Raw genomic sequence first — 22,191 nt, 5'->3', positions numbered from 1 at the left:
TCAGGCTATGGGATTGTTGTTGCTGCTGCGAGGGACGCTATGGATATTGCGCTCGTATGGCTAAATATGACATTAAAAAATTATGAATTTCTATCGATATCTTAGTTACAACAATGACATTGAGTTGACATATTTTTTTAAGGGTAACTGTAGCATAATCGCAATATCACACGACTGACACGACGAGTCCCTCAAATGAGGAAGTAGCGGAGGAGGAGACTCACTGGCTCTCAACTTTTATTTGTAATCGTGCATATAAAACATATTGCCCCTCAAATGCCCCAGCCACTACAGCATCGTCCATTTGAACTACTCTGTCCACGGTTATTCATTGCAATGAAGAAAAATCGCTATGATGATCCGCGACGGCTAGCCTGTCACCGCTGGCGAACACGTACGGGTTGAATGCACGCTTCAAGCCGGCCGGCAGGCAGTCGCCGCGGTGGTGGCTGGTGAAATGATACTATTACTCACTTCCACTTCCACCATTTCAACAAATAAGCACATACAACTCACTCCACATGAACGATATTGATGTAGGCCTAACCAGGAGATTTTATTGGGGTCCGAGTCGTTCTGTAACTATAAGGATCCTCCGAGTTCTGAGGGGTGCTTGCTGCTGGTGTTGTTCACTAGTTTCACACCACCCAACCATGCACTATACATAGCGATTCTCATAATTTCAATAGGCTTACATATTAAACATACTATTTCACATGAACAATGTTAGTGAAACTAAGATATGGGGATAATATTATACATTGCAATTGAAATCGCATCGCGTTTTCATTATAATACTGCTGGGTTGAACACACCGTCACAGCCTTGCGCTGCAATTGGCTAAAAGTTTAAATCCCCTCCGACGTCCCGTCTAGTAAACTGTAGTGGATATAAACAGTGCATTCAGCCACAGGGAGGCAAAGGTTGCTGTTGCAGGAGGACACCTCAGCATCATAATAATAGGGAAAGATAGAGGGGGAAAAGGCCAACAAAATACATTTATATATATTTTACATTTTGGCTGAAAACTTGTCTATCACCATTAAATTAAAACATTCTCCATTTACATTTACATAAGAGCTACACTAATAACATTGCTGGGTACTTAGACCAAAGAGTAGATATACAGTAGTACTATCACAAGCAAATGTCACGGGTGGTCTTATGCATCAGCTGATCATTTATTTGTGTGCACCCCCCCCTCCCCATTTACAGTATGAAGTGATTTGTTTATTTGCAGACACAATTTAATTTTCATTCACCCAAATCTCTGACACTGCCACTTGTATTATTTGTATGGTCCCGGAGGAAGATTTGTTTTGACAGCCCAGTTCAACACAGAAACACACAGATAAAGACAATGCATAGTCTCCATAAATACATTCATACATCCCAGCACGCAACACTACGCTGTCAGCCAAAGCATTTTCTCAACGCCGTGATGGCAGAGTGGACAAAACTGCTTCTGAAGTGAGCTCTCCTACATTTAATGTCCTTGCTGCTCGGTCCAGATGGCAGTAATGTGAAGTGATGATTGAGGGGGTGATCAGCCTGGAGTGCCAGGCGACTGATGGCTCTGTCGTTCATGTCTGAGTGTTTGGGTGTTTTGCGCAGATGATGATTTTAGAGGCAGCATGCCTGCGTGATGCTTTTATTGTCACATCATCACGAGTTTGCTGGTGTAAAAGGAGTGGGTGAAATTATTTGTATTTCTTTTTTTCTGTACCAGCTCCAAAGATTTGCTGTCAAAAAGTGTAGTCGTAAGAGAAAGGGCCGGCGGGGGGAAAAGAATACAGGAAAAAAAGACAGATAACCAGAAAACAATATAAAATAAACATAAGGTATTTTGCAAAATATAATAATGAAAATGAGGCAGAACGCAGTCATTTGTGCAACTACGGTATAGACATTACATAGCAGCAGATGTAGAATATTCATAGTAATTCAACACATATGTGATAATGCCTGTGTGATGGCTTTTATCGACAAGATATAGTCTTTCAAGCCGGATAATTATTCTGCAAACTTCAAATGCTACATAGTCTGTAAATATACGTCCCCTGAAAGGAACGCACGGGAAGCCGTCATAGTTTCTCATTTCTATCTGCTAAATATATATTTAGCACAGCAGATAGAAATATTTTCAATGTCCATTTCCGCTAAGTAGCAACCTAAGACGAGACAGAAGTGTGGGAGTGGCAGACATCCGTATGGGAGAAGCATCTGTAAATTGTGTGCCTATACAGCCTGTCTAACACCGGGGCTCCACCGGACGCGTTGCGTCTCCGTCGCGTGCGCCAAAAAAACGAACCGGGGCAATTTTAATGCAGTCACGCAACGCAACGCGGGCAGTGGAGCCACCCTTCATTGATTAAAAAGGGAGCATTCCCTGACGGTGACGGAGACGCGACGCTGACGCGCCCGGTGGAGCCCCGGTGTTACTTGAGAGACAATGACTGACATGACAGGGCCTGGTGGTTGACAGGTGGAACATGTTCTATAGTATGGCTTTTGGTAAATGGGTCAATTTGGTTCTGTTGGAGATTATCTATATCGGTGGTTCTCAAACATTTTTGGCTCAGGTCACCCCCGTAAATAATCTTTCATCCACGACACCCCTGAATGGGGCGCATACGTTGGTCTGACGAACACATGCACCCACCCACCCACCCCTGAATTACAATAATTCTTTATTGCACCTTTTTGTCATATTAACGGTATGTAAAATATGTAAATCTTTCCCCTAAAGATACAGTATGTCACGAGGGAAACTGGAGAGAATATGTGTTTTCCATTAGGACAGACTGCAAATAACTTTTATACTTGGCATTTAACCACTTAAACCCCAGAATCCCTATTCTGGGGGAAACATTAACGAAACATAGCCAATCTACAAGCTCACAAGGCATCACATTGTGATGCGTTGTGAACTTGTAGAACTGATAGACCCGTCACCCGTGTATGGACTTGAGTCAAGGCACCCTTTGATCTGCATGGTGGTGAAGCATGGTAATATGCAGTATAGGTTGAATTAAGGTCCTTTCAAACGGGTAGCGATGAATGCACACATTGTCGCATGGATGAAGAACAGGTCTACTACAGGTCTGCTCAAGAGGGGCGCCACAACGCAAGCGTCAAAGAAAAGAGCTAAACAGAATCTAGGTCTGGTGAGTCGTGGGCGTGTGCACGAAACGAGCACGTGTGCAACAAATTCACGGGACCGCGCTCACGTAAATACTCTTGATGTTGCCCCTCGACTTCTCCGCGCTTACAGAAAGAAAACGCAGGTCTCATTGAAAATGAACTATAGGCACGTTAAATAGACAGTGTATGTGTGTATATATATATATGGGCGGGCGCAGGCTGGGCATACAGTGCTCATGTTCACGGTCTGTCATCTGTTCTAACGGGTCCCCGAAAACATTCCTTGTTCTCTCTCATTATATGATTTAACTTCTACTTGGTTGGAAAAACGTCAAATGCTCCTCGACACCTCATGGACTCATAAAAAGCTCAGACTCCCCCGAGATGGAACTCGGGGGGTGGCCTTGTGTGAATCCTCTGACATGCATCTGAAGGGTGCGCTCTCCGCCGGGTGTACAGAGCGTCCTTTTTGTACAAGCTAAGCGGCAGATCATTATTACCAGCTGGTCAAGTTGATGACCTGAGAGCGGCTGCCCGTTCCTCTTCCCCTTAAAGTCATCCGCCCTTTCTGTCATCCGGCGGGAAATAACAGGATGAGAGCACACGGCTCTGACAACTACCTGTAGGGCCCTGCTGACTCCTCTGCTCATAGTGGAGGTAAACTATGACTGCTGGGGATTACCACAGCCACTCCAATACCATGCACACACACACACACACACACACACACACACACACACACACACACACACACACACACACACACACACACTGGGACTCACCTGCAGGTAAAATTGGATCCCTCCCCGTCGAGGCATGTGGCTCCATTGAAACACAATGAGACACTCGAGGCGTTCCCATGACACACATTTTTCAAACAGTGGTCCAGGGACCACCAGCGGTCCCTGAGGGTGGTTCCAGGTGTTCTCCAAATTGATGGACAGTTGGTAACCAAATGGACCATCATAGATCTTTAACCCTTTTACGGGTCCATTCGGTTTCATTTTACGCTCTCAAGAGTTAAAATATTTTTAAACATCTTCATTGCTTAATAGTCTACAGACACAGTTAAATAATGTAGAACAATTATTGTTATTTCGATCAACGTTTGCCTGTTATCTCTCCTATGGTACCACATCAATACAGCATGGAATTTTGGGCAAAATGTTATCCAACGATAACAAAATATTCTACGTTTTGGGAGAATAAATCTCATCAAATGGTGGTCTGTGGCTCAAATGCTGAATAAATAATGGATCTTGAAAACCACTGTGCTACTGTGCATGCTTTATCTTAGCTTGGTTACTCCAACTGCACAATAAAATCATGAGTGTTCCATTAACTCTGGGAGCATAATGCAACCAAACCACTGTACACTCTCAGAGTTGAGAATGGATGATCACGGAGGGTTTTACTGTGTACTTTGAGCTACTCTTATTACTACCACAGCCACTCCAAAATGAGGGAAAGCTTTCGCTATGTGCTTTTGTTTTTAGCTTGGTTTCTACCCAGCAAAATCATCAGTGCACGCTTTTGATGTTGCCTTTATTGTTTTTGTTTTAGAGTTGTCCTGATACAATGTGTGAGTGGTGCAACCACTCCAAGGAACAGCAATGTCCGTGTTAACCTATGTGACTCCGTGTTAACCTATGTGACTGTGTGTGACTATGAGTACCAGTAGGGGCAAAAGTGGCGCTGTTGTGCCAGAAACGGAGAGAGAGAGATAGTGCTGCACTGTTGCCTGCTAATGAGAGACAGCGAGAGAGAGAGAGAGAGGAGGGGGGGGGGGGGGGGGGGGGGGGAATTGCACCACTCAGTTCACACGGGTGTGATTTTTCCTTACCGATCCGATTCCCATACCCACAACTTTGATACCAGTACCGATCCGATACCAATGTGTATCAAAACATCTAGGAATAAAAAACAATTCATGTAATAATTGTTAAAAGTGCAGCTATAATAGTATAAACAGCAGTGCAACATCAACTGAAGCATTCAAAATACAAAATAATGGATTACTGCAAATTAAATACATTTTAATGGTGTCTGATCACGGCGTCCACTTTGAGAAACCCTGCCATACACTACAGTTTGCAGTATGTCTATTGTGTGATATTTTTGTTTTACTAGTTTGTGGTGTTGTTTGTTTGTTTCCAGACAACACAGTATTTATCCCATGGTTCAACAGTACATCTTACTTGGAGCTGCGGTCCCTAGCATCCTTCCTGCAGTCCTCTGGTGGAGGTGATGATGGACCTCAGGCTCCCGATGAGTCTTCTGTTACTCTCCACTTGACGGTGAAAACCAGAGCCACCCAGGGTACCATCCTTTACAGTGAGTCTACTCTGTGCATTGAGACTATAAACACTATAGGATGCCAGGTCAATAATGGCCTGGCATCCGACTACATGATAACATCCTATCTAAATTACATTAGATACTTTTTTTTTAAAAAGGTACTTTTTCCACCACTGTGTTTAGTTGTGGTGACTCACCTCTCTGTCTTGCTCATTACGTTGCTCTCTGCTCTGCTGCTGCTGAATTACAAAGGAGGACTGGTGAGCTGGGGGGGCGGGGGAGGCTCCTCTTCACATTTGCATGCAATCTGGTTGGCAAGCTTTGACATGGTAATAATCGTACTTGTATATCACTGCTATTTTTAAAACGCCCTTTACAAGGGGCTGGTGTGTAAAGCTACCTCTGTTATCTGTAAAAAATAAAGACAAGCACTGTGCTCATAAAACAGTGCTTTTAGCAACAATACAGCATGGTCATAGCTCACCGCTGTCTCGCTCACGCACTTGGAAAGCGTGAGAACATGTGATCAAGGTCGTCTGTTGGCAGCTACTTCTGCTCATCATTATATTTATGATCAACAACAAAACACCTTATGAATATGATCAACACCAAGTTAAAACGTTTTGCATAGTGATTTTTGCAATGTTTGAATAGTACCAGAGCATTTGCATAGTTCACAAAAGGGATTTATTTGTCACTCAGAGAAAAAGTTAGTTGCGAGCCCCCGCTTTGTTCTTTATTTGTCACTCAGAGCACAGTTTTTCCCCGCTGGAGCGCCTCATCAAATACTGAGCATTATCTATTATCAATAGCTAGTCTACTGTATAACGAATAGAAAGAATGCCACTGCTGCTTGAATTAGATCTAGTAAATAATTCATCAAGACAAATAAACAATCGCATCATCATACAACCATTTTCATATTCTTACGGGATCCAGTCTGGGATCCAGACACGCATGCACGCACACACACACTCCAGTCCAAACACACTTAACTAGCCTGCATTCAAAAGCCTTTGAAAGCGTCACTGTGGAAATCACAAAAAGCTCCCATTGATTCCATACCGCGCCGACGAACGGTGGGTCGGAAGAGTAGGCACCTCATCAGCGGAGGATTCCATAACAAAAGCATAATACTTTAACGTATTATAGCCTAGTTATTGTCACCCACCTCCTCCCGAGACTCTAGATCTGATTGTTGGGCTGTTCCTTTTAAAGTAATTTCCAGTGGTAGAAAGTAACTAAGTACATACAATTTTGAGGTATTTGAACTTTACTTGAGTATTTCCAATTCTACTCCACTACATCTCAGAGACACATATTGCACATTTACTCCACTACATTTATTTGACAATTTTAGTTACTACTAGTTACTTTGTCGATTTTGATTATTATTAAAATCGACAAAACATTATCTGTCCTGATGAAGGTCGAATAGACCGAAATGTTGAATAAAGAGCAACATTTTCTGACAGTGTGCGGGACCCTTCTTTGTTTTTCAAAGATACCCTTTTAATTTTGATTATTATTAAAAAACATGCATTAACCACTTCGACCTTATATACATTTTGGCCATTTAAAAATAGCCGATCTACAAGCTCACAATGGGTCTTGATGTGAGCTTGTAGATCTGCTATTTTGAAAAGATTTGTATAAATTACATTTGAAAACTTGAAATGAACATTATGCATAATGAGTACTTTTACTTTTATCTCTTAAGTACATTTTGATACTTTAGTAGTTTTACTCAAGTACATTTTGATTACCACATTGTAGTTCCACATTGCAGTATTTATACTAAAGTAAAACAATTGAGTACTTTTGTACTTGTTTCGCTCCACAAACACACATTTCCGCTTCACCGGATCAGTTCAGTAGTTTGTAGTTTGCACTGATGGTGAAAAAGACCTTCATTCTGGGATGTGTAGTCTTTTGCGTACCAACGACAACAGAGGCAGGCTCAGAGCGTTTGTTTGTTCATATTAACCCAATCTGTGCCAAAACGAGATAATCTCGTAAATAGCTATCCTGTGTCAAAACGAGATTACGACATTTGATTAAAGAGCATTAATCCAGTTTTAAAAATAATATTTTTCAAATTATTTTAATGTTTACTCACATGGTAGAAACAGCCTACATCCGAATCAGACGTGCACACACAGTTATTAGTCTTTTTTTCCTGCTCAAATGTGACAAAGTACAATGTTTGGGAGTTTATTAAACATTAATCCAAGCTCGCGCTGATCAAAATAATCCCCTGGGTGATCGTCCACAGCCTAGAGCGAGGCTACACTACAGCTGTGGAGGGCTACACTTCCTGGTTGGCCAGGGGGTTCTACTTCTTCTTTGATTGTTCTATTGTGCATTTCACTGGCACTGGCCTCATGATCCCGCCTAGGGTAACGGGAGAGAGAGAGAGAGAGAGAGTGAGAGAGAGAGAGAGAGAGAGAGAGAGAGAGAGACTTCATGAAAATTATTCATGTATTTATTTATTTTAAAAAATCGCTTTCTGTGTGTCTGAGCGGGCCCCGGTTCGGATTCCTTGTCAGCCAGACAATTTGCTGAATTTGCCTCTCTCTCTTAGCAATCTTTGTGAAAAAATCACCCCTGTGTGAAGTGAGGGGTGCTCTTATCATCGTGCATCATCTCATACTGGCCAATCAGAATGCCTGTTGCCATGACGAATTTACGTCATGTTTGGCGGACATTTGACCTAATGGCAAATATGAGACGTGTGGGGACAAGATGGCGTACATTTTCCCTTCATTGTCAATGGCATTTAATGTTTGTGTTGCGGACATTTTGTGGGGACAAAAGCTGTATATAGGAGGGGGTAGTCCACCTCAAAAGTCACACTTGTGTGAAGTGAGAGGCGATCTTATCATCATACATCAGCCAATCAAAGCATCACATTCCGTGCTCAAACACATTCCATGCTCAAACACACCCACAGACAAAGCTGTGCATAGGAGGGGCTAGCACCCCTCAATAAACACAATCAATCAAATGTTGGTGTCAGAGCCAATAATGATACAACAAGAAGATGCTAGTGTATAGCAGCAGGTTTAAAATAAAAGGCAAAACCTCTGACAGTAAGTAAAGAGTGTAAAGGTATGAAGGATGATAATTTTGTATTGCTCTTTATGCATGCAACAGCTTGGCCGTTCTGTATCCCTAGAGAGGAACACCGAATGCAAATCACTGCAGACGTGTAGAATATAGATAGAATGGTGTATTATAAGTAGAGATAGAGGAAGAGCAAATTGGAAAAATGTCTGTTGTGAATTATCAGATGTGAAGTGAAAAGTGAATTAGATTGTTGCTTGATGTCAAGCTCAGAAACTCATTTCACCTCCATGGCTGTCACATTAGCTGCCTTGGGTGTCTCAACTGCCATTAGCTATCTGGCAATGTTTATCTCAAGTCACTGCATGTCAAAGTCCTCATGGATTCTCTTTATAGATTATGTTATGAAAAAGAATGATTGCCCTGGCTGACAGGCATGGTGCCGTTTCCACCCGTCTCCATCCCTTTACTTTGTTCCGTTCATCAGCACTGCCATACTACTTCTCCTTCATCACCCTGTATTGAATATTGAGTTTTCTATTTTAGCTTATAAACCTTTTAAACACTTTGAGGACGACTTCACCCATTTTCAACTTATCTGCATATAATTTGTCATCACACTCATGATAATATGGTGCCACTTTTTTTTTGGGGGGGGGGGGGGGGGGGGGGGTAACCCCTGCTATGTCCAGCTTTTTGTGTATGTGCACAAACTTTGTCCTACACAAACATTAAATGCCATTGGCAATGAATGGATCTATCTATCTATCTATCTATCTATCTATCTATCTATCTATCTATCTATCTATCTATCTATCTATCTATCTATCTATCTATCTATCTATCTATCTATCTATCTACGATCATAAGATCGCCCCTCACTTCACACAGGTGTGTTTTTTAATGGCTTCTATTATAATTATAGCATGCCAACTTTCCAGAATAGAAAGCCTGCAGTTTCTAGTCGCTTGGATTCTCCAATCAATTCCGGTTGTCCAGAACCGCCGATCCAACTGATATGCCCAGATATGTGCATGCCGATATGTGGGCATATACTGATGACTTTAGGGATCTCCATATATGGGCATAAAATGGACAAGGACTGACAGACACAGAGATGTCCATATAGGCCTACGTATGCCGGGCACAAAAGGTACAACAGGTACTCTGACAAAGACCCCTACACTATGACTCAGGCTTATCGGTCGTACCGGCGGTGTGACGTAGGTGTGAGACCTGTCGTCGCTGATCCAGGCGAGAGCGCCTGCGTCACTCCCCGTCTGAAACGGCCTTTACTCTTCTTTGCGTTCTCATAGTGATCTTCTTATTCTCTGTGAATTGCCACATATATTTGTAGTGTTATATTTATTTGTTCCTAATTGGATTGATAATGCTTTCTCCTAATGCCTGTGCGGGAAAAATAATATCAGAGCGCATATAGGATGAGTCTTGCAGTCTAAACAGAGGGGGGTGTTCAGAAAGCATACATATATAGAGAGGACACCGTGCCTTTTATCTGGCTATATCCTTCAACACTGGCTCGTGGAGCAGCACCATCTTCCCCCCATGCGTCACAAGATGGAAACCGAAAAGAAAAACTCCAGAGATCAAACAGACAAAGTTAATCAGAAGAAAAGCAGAAGACATGCGTTGAGATGCCGCTAGATTCTACTCTCCAGACCTGCTCCATTCCTCACTCCCCTTCATGCAGCCCTCCCCGAAGAACACCGGCAGTCTCCCTGTGGAGTTCACTTGTCAGCTCGGCGAGAGAGAGAGAGAGAGAGAGAGAGAGAGAGAGAGAGAGAGAGGAAGGTAGAGAGAGAGAGAGAGAGGAAGGGAGAGAGAGAGGGGAGGCAGTGAGGGGGAGAAAACAAGGTGACAGGCATTGACAAAGGAAGCAAGGCTCGGTGCAGGGTAACAGGGCCATTGGGATGGCAAAGAACAATTTCCTCACTAAAGAAAAACAGAAAAATAAAAGTAGGGCCAAACATGAGCGTCTATACCACAAGAGAACAACTACGCCGCTATGCCTGGTTTGTGCTCGGTTGCACGCGCAGACGTCGCGTGCAGATCTACATGTTTGCGACGTGTCGCAGTGCGGCACACTGAGCTTGTAGATCTCCTGTTTCCAAGTGTAATTCGCCCAAATAAGACGCGGCTCTAACCGAGAAGGGAGACAGCTATAGCGGATCATTGCGTATGTAATGATTATCTTTCCCATTTGCTGTTTAGTTGTTAAACCTTCCGTACTGAAGCGTTGATGATTTATTGTAGACTGAAGCCGTGGCATAGAGACTATATCCCTGGTTCTATTCTACAGCAATGTGTGTGTGCGTGTGCGTGTGCGTATGCGTCTGCACGTGCGTGTGCGTCTGCACGTGCATGTGCATGTGCGTCTGCACGTGCACGTGCATGTGCATGTGCGCGTGCGCGTGCGTCTGCACGTGCGTGTTTGCGCACGCTTGCTTGCTTACTGGCCATGGCCTAGCGCAGGGCCATGGCCTAGCGCAGCAGCATATTATTGTCATAGCAAAAATAGCCGATCTACATGCTCAAAACGCGTCGCAGTGCGCAGTGCAGTGCGCAGTGCGGCGAGTTTTGAGCTTGTAGATCAGCTATTTTTGCTATTTTTCAATTGGAATCCTGAAAAGTAACATCTGAGGGGCCACATTAAGTGAAGGTGGGGGCCACATGTGGCCCCCGGGCCGCCACTTGCCCATGTATGGCCTAGCGGTTAAGGCACAACCACATAACGTAGGTTCTACAGCAGCCTGAAAGTGTGTCGCAGGTTCGATTCCCGAGCCCGATGACCTTTAATTGCTGCGGGTGACTACCTGTTTCCTGTCACACTCCACTATAGTACTGCTATCCAAAAAAAGGCAGAAAAGCCTGAAAACAAATACATTTCACACTGTCTTGCTAGTGCCGTGCAGCAAAAACAAGTGTCATCATACTTCAAAGCAAGTGGTATGCTTGCAGAGTAATTACCCCATTGTGGATATATCAAATAGGGCTTGTTTGCTTTTGTGTTGTGGCCTTGTGTTTTGTTATACTCTCAGCAACAGGAAATAAATTACAGCTCACTGTTCCCCCCCATTTCGGAGCTTTTCTGACAACAATCCTGAACAGGTGATGCTCAAAGTTGTGTTCTTCGACCTGAGGCCGATTCTACAATTGAATTCTAAATCCGAAATCTAAAAACATACTGTATATGAAAAAAAACATGTTGCTCAGTTGTGCTCAAACGTTTTCATGTCAAGGACCCAAAACATTATATGTATTTGGCAGCAGACCCCCATATCCAGCCCCTCACCCAGAAGCAAAGATGTGAGTTAAAAATGTTCACTTTAAAAATATCTAAATTCAAAGATTTGAACACATTTTAGTGTGAATAGCCAATGTGTAGAATTATGGCTAAAGTGGTTGAAGTCTAAAATGACACGGACGCTTTCCCGCCCCCGGTTGTAATAACGGGTTAATTGGCAGAGAGCGGTTGGTCCTCCCATTGGTATACTCTGTAGCAAAAGGAAATTATCTCATAATTATGCCCGGAGCAGAAATTAAATTTTGTATGAAAATACACTGGATGTAAAAAAAAAAAAAAATTGGTTATAACCAAGCCCCCAGAACGGCTGGCCAACGGTGAAGTCGTCAGCCCTACTTGTCAAAGCTGGAGCTGCAGGCGGGCGAAATACGCGCACGAGCAAGAGTGCGCCGCTGGGTCTTTGCTTTGTGAACGCGTGAGGTGACATAACGTAGAGGTACCACAAGAGCAGCGCGACAGATACTCTCATAGGAGACAACCAATTATATCAACCCTCGAGTGGTGCTTCCCGGAAGACTTTGTCAGTCTTCCGGGTCCTTCAAAACACCACTGAGCAACTTCCATTGAAATGAATAGCGGGGGGCGGGGCTGTCACTCCCCGTCCACCCTCTAAATTATAACTCTGGTTATAATGCAATAATAGTCAGTTTTGGCTCTTACAGGCCTGTTGAATTTTTTTGTGAATGCAATCCATTACAATTGGAGGCCTTATAGGTTTTCTGCAGCTTGCCCCCTTGTTCATCTGTTTCTTCCGTATTTCATGAAAAGTGGTAAAAAGAAATCACAGCTTTTGGAGCAAACAAAAATCACACCCGTGTGAACTGCTCAACAACATGCTGCGCTGGCTGCAGTTATAGTTACAGTGTTTATGGCTGGTTTTTAGGCTGCTCAACAGTGCCACTTTAGGTCACTCAGCGGTATTGCAGCTGACATAGGCCTACATGGGCGGCCAGTCATTGGAACGGTTGGGGGGCACCTCTCAAAAATAGTCAAAGTAAATTATACTCCTTAGCTTTCACTTCTTCACAAAAAAATCACACTTGTGTGAAGTGAGGGGCACTCTTATCATCATACATCATCATACATCACATTCCGTGCTCAGCCAATCAAATCATCACTACATGGTACACACAAACACAAAGCAGGGCATAGGAGGGGCTAGCGCCCCTCAAAAACTTAACTTTTAACTGATGTCAAGTTTGTTTGTTTTTTCCTCTCCAGCCCAAGAGCAGAACTTTGGGGATCGGTTCCTGCATGTGTTCCTGCAGGACGGAGGACCTGTTGCTAAACTTGCTTGCGGTGGCAGACACATCCTGACGGCAGCCGCCAGTCAGAACGTCAACGATGACAGATGGACGTCAATCACAATTCGGTAGGATGCCGTGCAACTCTTTATATCTTTAAGAAAAGGCCTTCTAAAACGGTAGTTCTTCTCACACTTTCAAGATTTTGCAAAACTGCTCAAAAATGTCAGACGTGCAAGCGGCACAAAGTGACTCGCTGTGAGCTTGTAGATGATCTTTGAATAGCCAACGCTCTGATCTAAATTAGGACCCCAGTACATTTCCGGTTTAAATGGGTTTATTCTCCCAGGTTTTTACATGAACCAGTGTGGTGTTTATGTAAAATTGTAATGTATATTGTACATCGGTACTTTGAAGATTTTTTCTAAAACGCTCAATGTACAGGCTATGTACTGTAAAATGTGTACTTTCTGATAATCTAATTATTTAAGTTTGAATTGTTGAAATTGGTCAACGAAACCGATTGTCAATCAGAGGATTGTCAAGAATGTCTGATGAGAAAAGTATGTCTAATCCAGCATTAAGTACAGTATGTACGGGAAAGGAGGCATACACATTACCACACAATGAACACATATGGAATATGACAAATGAGATGCTTATGATTACTACAGTGAGATCATGTTGTTCCATTGGTATTGAATTCAATTCCAATGGAACGCCATTATCCCAATGTCAAATTTAAGGACAAGTTACTAACATATTATTCTTTTTTACCTCAATTGCACCAACAAAAACAAAACCTGAACTTTGAACATTCAGTGGAATTTCTGTGGTCTCTTTTCTGAATAATTAGCCTAAAAAGTGCTCTGATTTGCCGGTGGACGGTGATGTCAGTGTCCACTAATCTCTCCCTCCCCGCCGGAGCAGAGGCGATAATTAACAGGCAACATCCCTCAACAGTGACTGCTGGCATAAGTGCCTATAGGGCTGGGCAATATATTGAATTATTGATATTTTATCAATGTCTGATATGACACTAGATATCGTGTGAGTCATCACGTCAGCCTCACACCTGGACCACTGCCCCCTACCCAACTGTATGCTATAGGCGTGGGTGATATGGAAAAAATATAATATCACAATATGTTTTCAATCAGTATCACGATACACAATATTATCACAATATATTTTCATGTGTTTTTTATGGTTCATGTACAACCGGCCACTTACATGGTAACAAAAACTAAAAGAAAAAAGGAGTAAGAGACCATTTAGACCAAAATACTTAATTTTGGCAAATGAAACCGTCGTTCTACAGAAGTATAATTCATTGAAACACTTCAGCTCAGAATGACCATTTAACCATTTATTGCAAAGCTATTGCATTTAGTATGGCGGTGTGGCTCTGCTCTTGTGATATCATATCATCTGATATATCACATTTGATATCTCAGATTATCTGTGTACCGAGACACAGCTCTGATATCAACAACGAACCCCAGAACAGAACTAGATACCACTAGTACAATCCATAAATCACGTTTATAATCACAGAATCACCCATTATAGAAATATCGCCACAGGGAGGAGGACATTTTAACACTGACATCTGAACAACAGAGACAGTCAGCTATAGCATGAAGACTGAGGACAGTATAGTGACTGCTTAAAAGAACACCTGATTGAATGTGGGCGTGAGTGAGTTGGCAGCCAATGAGAGTGAGGGGAGTTGACATGGAGAGAGACTGCTGATTTAAAGGATGAATTACTGATGGAGAATGAAGGGGAGATTATATAATAAACCTTCTGCCTTCCGTGTCTCAATGAACTATCGCTGCGCTGGATTTTATGTGCATTTACTGTATCACAATATATACGATACCTCTGACTCTGAGAAGGCATATCGTTGCATCGAAACATTGTATCGTCTCAACAAGATTTTTCACCATATAACCCACCCCAACTTCAGGGACGGTCGAGGCCTCCTCTTCGGTGTGGTACGACCGAAAGCAGCCCCTTTTTTCAAGCTACTTGGCAGGTGATTGGATGGGACTGTTTGTCAATCATATTGACGTGTCTACATGATGTAATAGTAGCTGCCCCAGCAGGAAAGTAAACAACCCCCACTAACGATAAAAGTGTTAACGAACACTTTTTATAAACCCCTCACTATCGCGTTGGATGTATTCTCTTGCTTTCAAGAATAGAAGACGATTTTCCCATTTGAAGGCGCTAGGAAATACAATATACAGGCGCTTCTCGATGGCGTCATATCCAGTCTCGCCTAGATCCCGCCTGTAGCTGCCGCTGATTGGTCGGGCCCGCCCCGGGCCGGTTCAACGCCATGCCGTCCCTGGCGAGCCCAGATGGAGGCTGTATTGTGAACTTGTGAATCAATACCGCCCCCATCTGGCGGAGTCAGGTTAGTGCACTGTCTGCAGTCATTGTTTTTCCATGTATCCCTAATCAAGGTTTCAAAGACATGTCAGTTCCAATATTTCCAATAATATTATTATAATTTCCATTCAAATGTCCAATTATAACGTCTTGAAACGGCTGCGTGTGAGACAAAGTAAAAAAACACGTCAATCTGAATGAGCTGCCCGGTGATCCCCCTGACCTTTATTACATGTTTAATAACTTGTGAATACATTTTGGGCAGATTGTGCCGGTCGGCCCAAACGTCTTGATTGAATCCATGACGCTCAGTTAGCGAGTGGCTAATTGCACGTGACCCCCATTCTCTGGATGTCAATTGAGATACAGTGAGGTTATCGAGTATACGATTAAGTTTCTATGGGGTTCGCGTGCGTTCCTCAGGAGTCATATATACAAAGCTCATCAGACTGCAGTGCTCCACCTTGCTAATCATCCCCATCGGGGGCACACGCACGCAGAGAATCATGAATATTTAAACAAGAATTTAGAAGCCACTCCGTGATGGTAAACACAATTGAAACAAGCCACATTCTCTTTCTCTCTCTCTCTCTCTCTCTCTCTCTCTCTCTCTCTCTCTGAGCAGCTTGTGCCGGTGACATATTGCACTTAACAATGAAAAACATTCAAACAGCCTGCATGGCAAAGTACCCATACTCCACATACGAGTGGAATGATGCTGGCATCCGTTTCACTCAGAATCAACACAATATGTTTTCTGCAGAAGCAGCACGATGTTGGCGGATAAAAACAATGATGGAAGGACTTGAACTTGCTCAGGGGCATCATATCACCGGTGGTTTAGCAGCCGCCAATTTGCAAGATATAATAATTAATCACTCTTTACTTCGGGTCTCTTGAACGATACTGTACTCTACTTCAGCCTGTTTGTAGGACATTTCTCTTCCTTATCTCCACTTAAATAGACCCTTTGTTGTTTGTTCAGCACGTGTAATTATTCCCCCAAGAAAATGACGCTGGCAGAGACCAACTTCTTTCTTGTTTAACCATTTGAACCCTCGTATCCATTTCCTGTGACGGAACACTCAGGACCCCAGTGGAAACAAGCCTTCCTTGGGTTCAACCCTTTTAGCATTGTATTTTTATTAAACTGTACTCTTCTGTGCTATTTTTGCAAACTGTTGATGATTCAATCAATCAATTAATCGCTATGCTTGGGGGTACGTACATTTACCGAAAATAGCTGATTAGATGTATGGTACACGATCACAATGCATCGAGTTAACTCAGGTCACATTTACTAAGTAGGCCTACAGTTTAGGTAGTTAAGCAATTTAGATTTTTTATTTTTATTGTATCATCCGACTTAAAGCTGGCACACATTCTCATAACTTTAAAAGCCTGGTTTATGGTTTGAGGTGTGGTGACTCAAGTCGTGTTTCAAATTGAGCGTGCGTGCGTGCGTGCGTGCGTGCGTGCGTGTGTGCGTGCGTGCGTGCGTGTGTGCGCCCGTCCGTGCGCCGTGCGTGCATAGAATATTCTATATGTGACCCCTTCCAGTAGTTTGATATACAAGGGGGCCATGGTCATTTTTCAGTTTTTTACATATTATGAAACTGCATAATGTAACCTTTCATATGATGTATTGCTCATTGAAGAAGATATGACCATCTGAAACTTGTTGAACCAGAAATCCCAAACTAGAGAATTTCCCCTTCAAAGATTCCAAAGATTTTAGCACCTCTGAGCCCAGGAATGGGTGTGACAATAGATACTTGTCTCCACCCCTAATGGCTTGCATAAACACTCCCCCCCACCCACTAACCACTCCCCCCACTAGGTTAGCTGTCAACTGCACAGAATGACTTGAGTGGACACTTAATATTCTATTCTAAGTATGTGAGTAAAACCAAGTAGGCTATAATTTATTCCATGAAGTTACTTGTAGTGCTTTTAATTGCTAAATGTACTGTAAAGCAGTATAATTGTATCTGTAGGCAGCTGGACAAAATTCCCAAAGAGAAGAATAAGGTAATCTAGAACTCTTAGAATAAATAGAGATGAGAATTAGACTAGTTTGTTTATTTTCACATACTTGAAATGACAAATAAGAGTGGCATAAGAATAAACAGTTTAAAATTGCACTTTGTCTGGGACTAAATAAATATATAAAGTTAAAAATTGCACTTTGTCTGGGACTAAAGAATATACAGAATATAAAGTTTAAAATGGCACTTTCCCTGGGACTAAAGAGTATACAGAATATACAGTTTAAAATTGCACTTTCCCTGGGACTAAAGAGTATACAGAATATAAAGTTTAAAATTGCATTGTGGTCAACAATGTTCAATCAATAATATGACACACGTAATGAATGTTCAGGCATGCAACACAATATAAATGTTCCCCACCGCAAATAAAATAAACCGGCCATCAAAACATCCACAATCCAATTCTCTGATCGCGTCGATTACTACGAATAACTACACTCGGACAGTCTTCTTTGGTGCTGTGGACTTTGGTTTGGGCTTTGGTTTGGGGCAGGTTGTGTCTGGTTTGGGCTTTGGTTTGGGGCAGGTTGTGTCTTGTGCATCATCACGACAGATTTTTCTGATTTCTTTAAAAAGATATTCCTGACGGGCTGTGTCCAGTCCAGGTGGGGGTTGTACTGGAAGACCACGTACTGGGGGTAAGACAGTGGGATCTTTGAGCAGCTGAAACTCCACTACTTCTGAGTCACGGTCTTTTTGGGCCATCACCACACCAGGCTTTGTGGTGTCAAACCTGAAGTGCTGGTAGCTCTTTATCTGTGGGAGTTTGCGGAAGTAGGGAGTCAGGTGGTTTTGCCAGTCGAAGCCTTCAACAAGCACTGTCCCATCTTCATGTCCGACAAGCTGGGAGACGTTCACTCCCTTCTCCTCAGAGCTTTTAGCCATCACTGCCGCGATGTCTGCCAAGGTGTCAACTCTGCTCCTCCTGTAGACTTGTTTGAACAGTCCAAAGCACCAGTCAGGACCAAACTTGGTGTGGCCAGCAATCAGCAGGTGGATTCCCAGCTTCAAGTGGAGCTTGTGAATGGTTCTCCACGCACAGTACCAGAGCATGAAGTTGTTTTTGTTTTGGCCACTGCAGTTGTCACAATGAAGGTCAACGTATTTTTCTCCAACTCCATAGTTGTTGAAAAAATGATACAAGTAGCTGATGACTGCATTGCTGCCTTTTCCTGATGCCATGCCTTCATCAATCAGGTAATTCACTTGCTTCGCCAATCCTTCACAGTGGATACCGAAAAGGCCACACTTGCGTGCAGTGAGGAAAAACAATGGGCTAACCTGGAGAGCAGATGAAGGGTAGTGCACCTGAGAGAAGAAACATAGAAAAAACAAATATATACATTCAAATCAATATCCTGACTGAATACAGAATGGACATTGCTACGACAGTAACATGCAAGGCCCTCTGGAGTGAGTGTGGAAATGTAGTGGCATCATCAAAGTTGCCCACCCCTGATGTATATGAACCCTTACACTGTGACTGTGATTTTATGTTTATCTGCAAATACAAAAAATATCCTAACACATGCCTATCACAGTAACACAGTCAACAATAGTGAGGATGAGAATCATTCTTACCTGTTGTGCGAAATCAAAGCTGTAGTGCATTGTGATGTTCCTGCTTGCATGTGTGGAGGGGCCTAGAGACAGCTCCTCATCCTCACAGATCTTCTTAGAGGCAGCTGACATCTCCTGGTACAACTGACGCTCTCTCTGAGCACGTGCCAGGTGATCGATTTGCTCCTGGTGCTTTTCTGCCATCTTCTCGTCGCTTATGTTCACACTTCAGCTCAGCTGGTAGTTGTTTTTGTAGCACTGCCAGCACAGATCAGTCCTGGGTTTGACGCTTGTTACCTGAGGGATAATCACCTTCCACAACCCTCGGAAGCAGCCCAGTCCAACAACACGTTTCCCTGCAATAGAGAGAAAGAGAGACTTAATTAAAATGGGCTGTGTACGTACAATACACCACTTAATCCCTATTAAAAATAATTAAATAAATAAAACATCAAGAAACAATATTTCAACAATTGCTGATCTACAAGCTCACTCTTTTTTCTTTTAAAAAAAAAACAATAACCTACCATCTTCCATTGCAGCCTTGTAGAGACACCAGACTGATGCTTTGGGCACATTACTTGGCAACAACTTCAGGCTGTAATCCTTGTGTCCGGGATGTCGACCAGGCAAAGATATGGCATGGACCTCTGCATAGTTTGTGATGAATGTCAACACCAATTTGACACTAAAACAACTTTCTGATGGAATAAAAACATTCTTTAACATTCCAACTGTGTTAATGTGGCAAAAAACGAAAACCACAAAAAAAAAGCTATTTTGGTATATTGTGGAGTTTAATTAGAGCCGACTTGTGGTTGAAAATACTGGAAGGGGTCACATATGTAGAATATCACTAATTAACTATTAGTCAGAGGTATTTGAATATAAGAATGTTTTAAGCCTGCTTTAAATTATAACACAGTTGTAGCAGGTTTCAGGTCAGATTTTAGTCGACTAAATCTACAGTTGATTTTGTCGACAATTTTTTGTTATTTTTGACAGGCCTTGCGGGCGTCGTAATGCCTGATTGTACACTTGGTTGCACAATGAAACATAAAATGACTTGTCTTTTCTACTGGATCTATTCTCCACTAGTCCCTCCCTGACATTTAGTTCTACTGGATCTATTCTGCTATAGTCCCTCCCTGACATTTAGGTCTACTGGATCTATTCTGCACTAGTCCCTCCCTGACATTTTAGTCTAGTTTTTATTTGTTGACGAAATTGTCAACATATTTAGTCTTAGTTTTAGTCATCATTTAGTCATCGTTTTTACTTAGTTTTCATGAGTGAAAAAAGGTATAGTTGACGAACATTTTTCATCATAGTTTTAGTCGACGAAATCAACACTAGACCGTCACCACATGTAGATAGATAGATAGATTTTATTTCGGTCCGTACAGGAAAAAGGATTACATACAGACGTACATACATTAATATCCACTAATAACTAGTGGTACCGAAAAGGTGAAGGCAGAAGCCGAGGCTTATTGCGCCTACCCTTTTTGAACATAACACAAATTACACTAATCAGAGAATGTAGATGTTGCTCTTAGGGCCAGTTTCTGACAATGGCAGGACCAGAGTCCTGGTTGCAGTGAGCAGGTCAGAGACTCATTTAGAAGCCACGTATAGGCCTTTTAAAACCTTGTAAATAGTAATTAGTAGTACTTAAGTAGTACTTTGAAATCAATTATGTGTCGTATAGGGAGCCAATGAAGTGCTCTAAGTACAGTCGTAATGTGCTCAGCTGTTCGTCACCACTGAGTACTCTGGCATTATGAATGGGATTAAGCCTTTCAACAGGCTTCATACTGCATAGTTCCTATAGGGGCAGGGTCATCCCATACAGGCTTCATACTGCATAGTTCCTATAGGGGCAGGGTCATCCCATACAGGCTTCATACTGCATAGTTCCTATAGGGGCAGGGTCATTATACTGCATAGTTCCTATAGGGGCAGGGTCATCATACTGCATAGTTCCTATAGGGGCAGGGTCATCCCATACAGGCTCCATACTGCATAGTTCCTATAGGGGCAGGGTCATCCCATACAGGCTTCATACTGCATAGTTCCTATAGGGGCAGGGTCATCCCATACAGGCTTCATACTGCATAGTTCCTATAGGGCAGGGTCATCCCATACAGGCTTCATACTGCATAGTTCCTATAGGGCAGGGTCATCCCATACAGGCTTCATACTGCATAGTTCCTATAGGGCAGGGTCATCCCATACAGGCTTCATACTGCATAGTTCCTATAGGGGCAGGGTCATCCCATACAGGCTTCATACTGCATAGTTCCTATAGGGCAGGGTCATCCCAAACAGGCTTCATACTGCATAGTTCCTATAGGGCAGGGTCATCCCATACAGGCTTCATACTGCATAGTTCCTATAGGGGCAGGGTCATCATACTGCATAGTTCCTATAGGGGCAGGGTCATCCCATACAGAGGTTATACACATGCATAAAGTGAGTGGCAGATTGAGTGGCAAAGTGAGTTTAACGCCGTTTAACGTTTAATGCAATCAGAATGTTCTGTTTGGATGTATGGGCTGTCAAGCCGATCTACAAGGGGATCTGTAGATCTACTATTTTCAGCTAATGTTCCCCAGCCATCATACAAAGATTTGGCAGACCCCCCAGTAGTAACTCTGAGGACCCATAGGGGTCCCGGACCTCCCTCCCCCTTCCTGTAGAACAGAGGTTCCCAACCACCGGTCCGCGGACCGGCACCGGTCCGCGGGACATGTGCCACTGGTACGCGAGAAGTGAATCACAAGTTTTCCCGTCGTATTTTCAAAATCCACGAGAAAAAAGAAAGGACAAACACAGGCAGCGGATTGACAGTGGATTGGCCGTTGCGCGTAGTAGAGTGCGCGACCCTCAATCACCCATTGGAATACAAATGCGTGCCTTTCAGGCAGCCTTTGTTTCCTACTCGTCTGGCAGGTATATCTCTTTGAAAACCTTTTGTGTTACTGATTGTGCGACGGGGGGCGACGACGACCCATCTTGCCTGCCCAAAATGTAATTCCTAGAAACTGGGAAACTGTTTGGAAAATCAGCGTGAAAAGTTGACTCTTTCTCTTCACCTCCT

The 22,191-nt window shown here is 42.9% G+C and overlaps 1 protein-coding gene across 6 annotated transcripts in view; it reads left to right on the top strand.

Moving 5' to 3' along the window:
- Positions 1–22,191, top strand: part of eys (eyes shut homolog) — a 580,966-nt gene that overhangs the window by 431,110 nt on the left and 127,665 nt on the right. For 5 of the 6 annotated variants that reach the window (XM_079513211.1, XM_079513209.1, XM_079513213.1 and 2 more), the window contains 2 exons: positions 5,302–5,478; positions 13,055–13,205. In XM_079513211.1, the coding sequence (XP_079369337.1) occupies positions 5,302–5,478; positions 13,055–13,205 (328 nt within the window). The remainder of the gene's footprint in view (positions 1–5,301; positions 5,479–13,054; positions 13,206–22,191) is intronic. The other variant, XM_079513212.1, reaches the window with a different exon arrangement.

The sequence above is a fragment of the Electrona antarctica genome (genome assembly GCF_951216825.1).
Source record: "Electrona antarctica genome assembly, chromosome: 10".
Classification (NCBI taxonomy): Eukaryota; Metazoa; Chordata; class Actinopteri; order Myctophiformes; family Myctophidae; genus Electrona; species Electrona antarctica.
The sequence above is the reverse complement of the archived record's forward strand: the minus strand, read 5'-3'. Positions and strand labels throughout refer to the sequence as shown.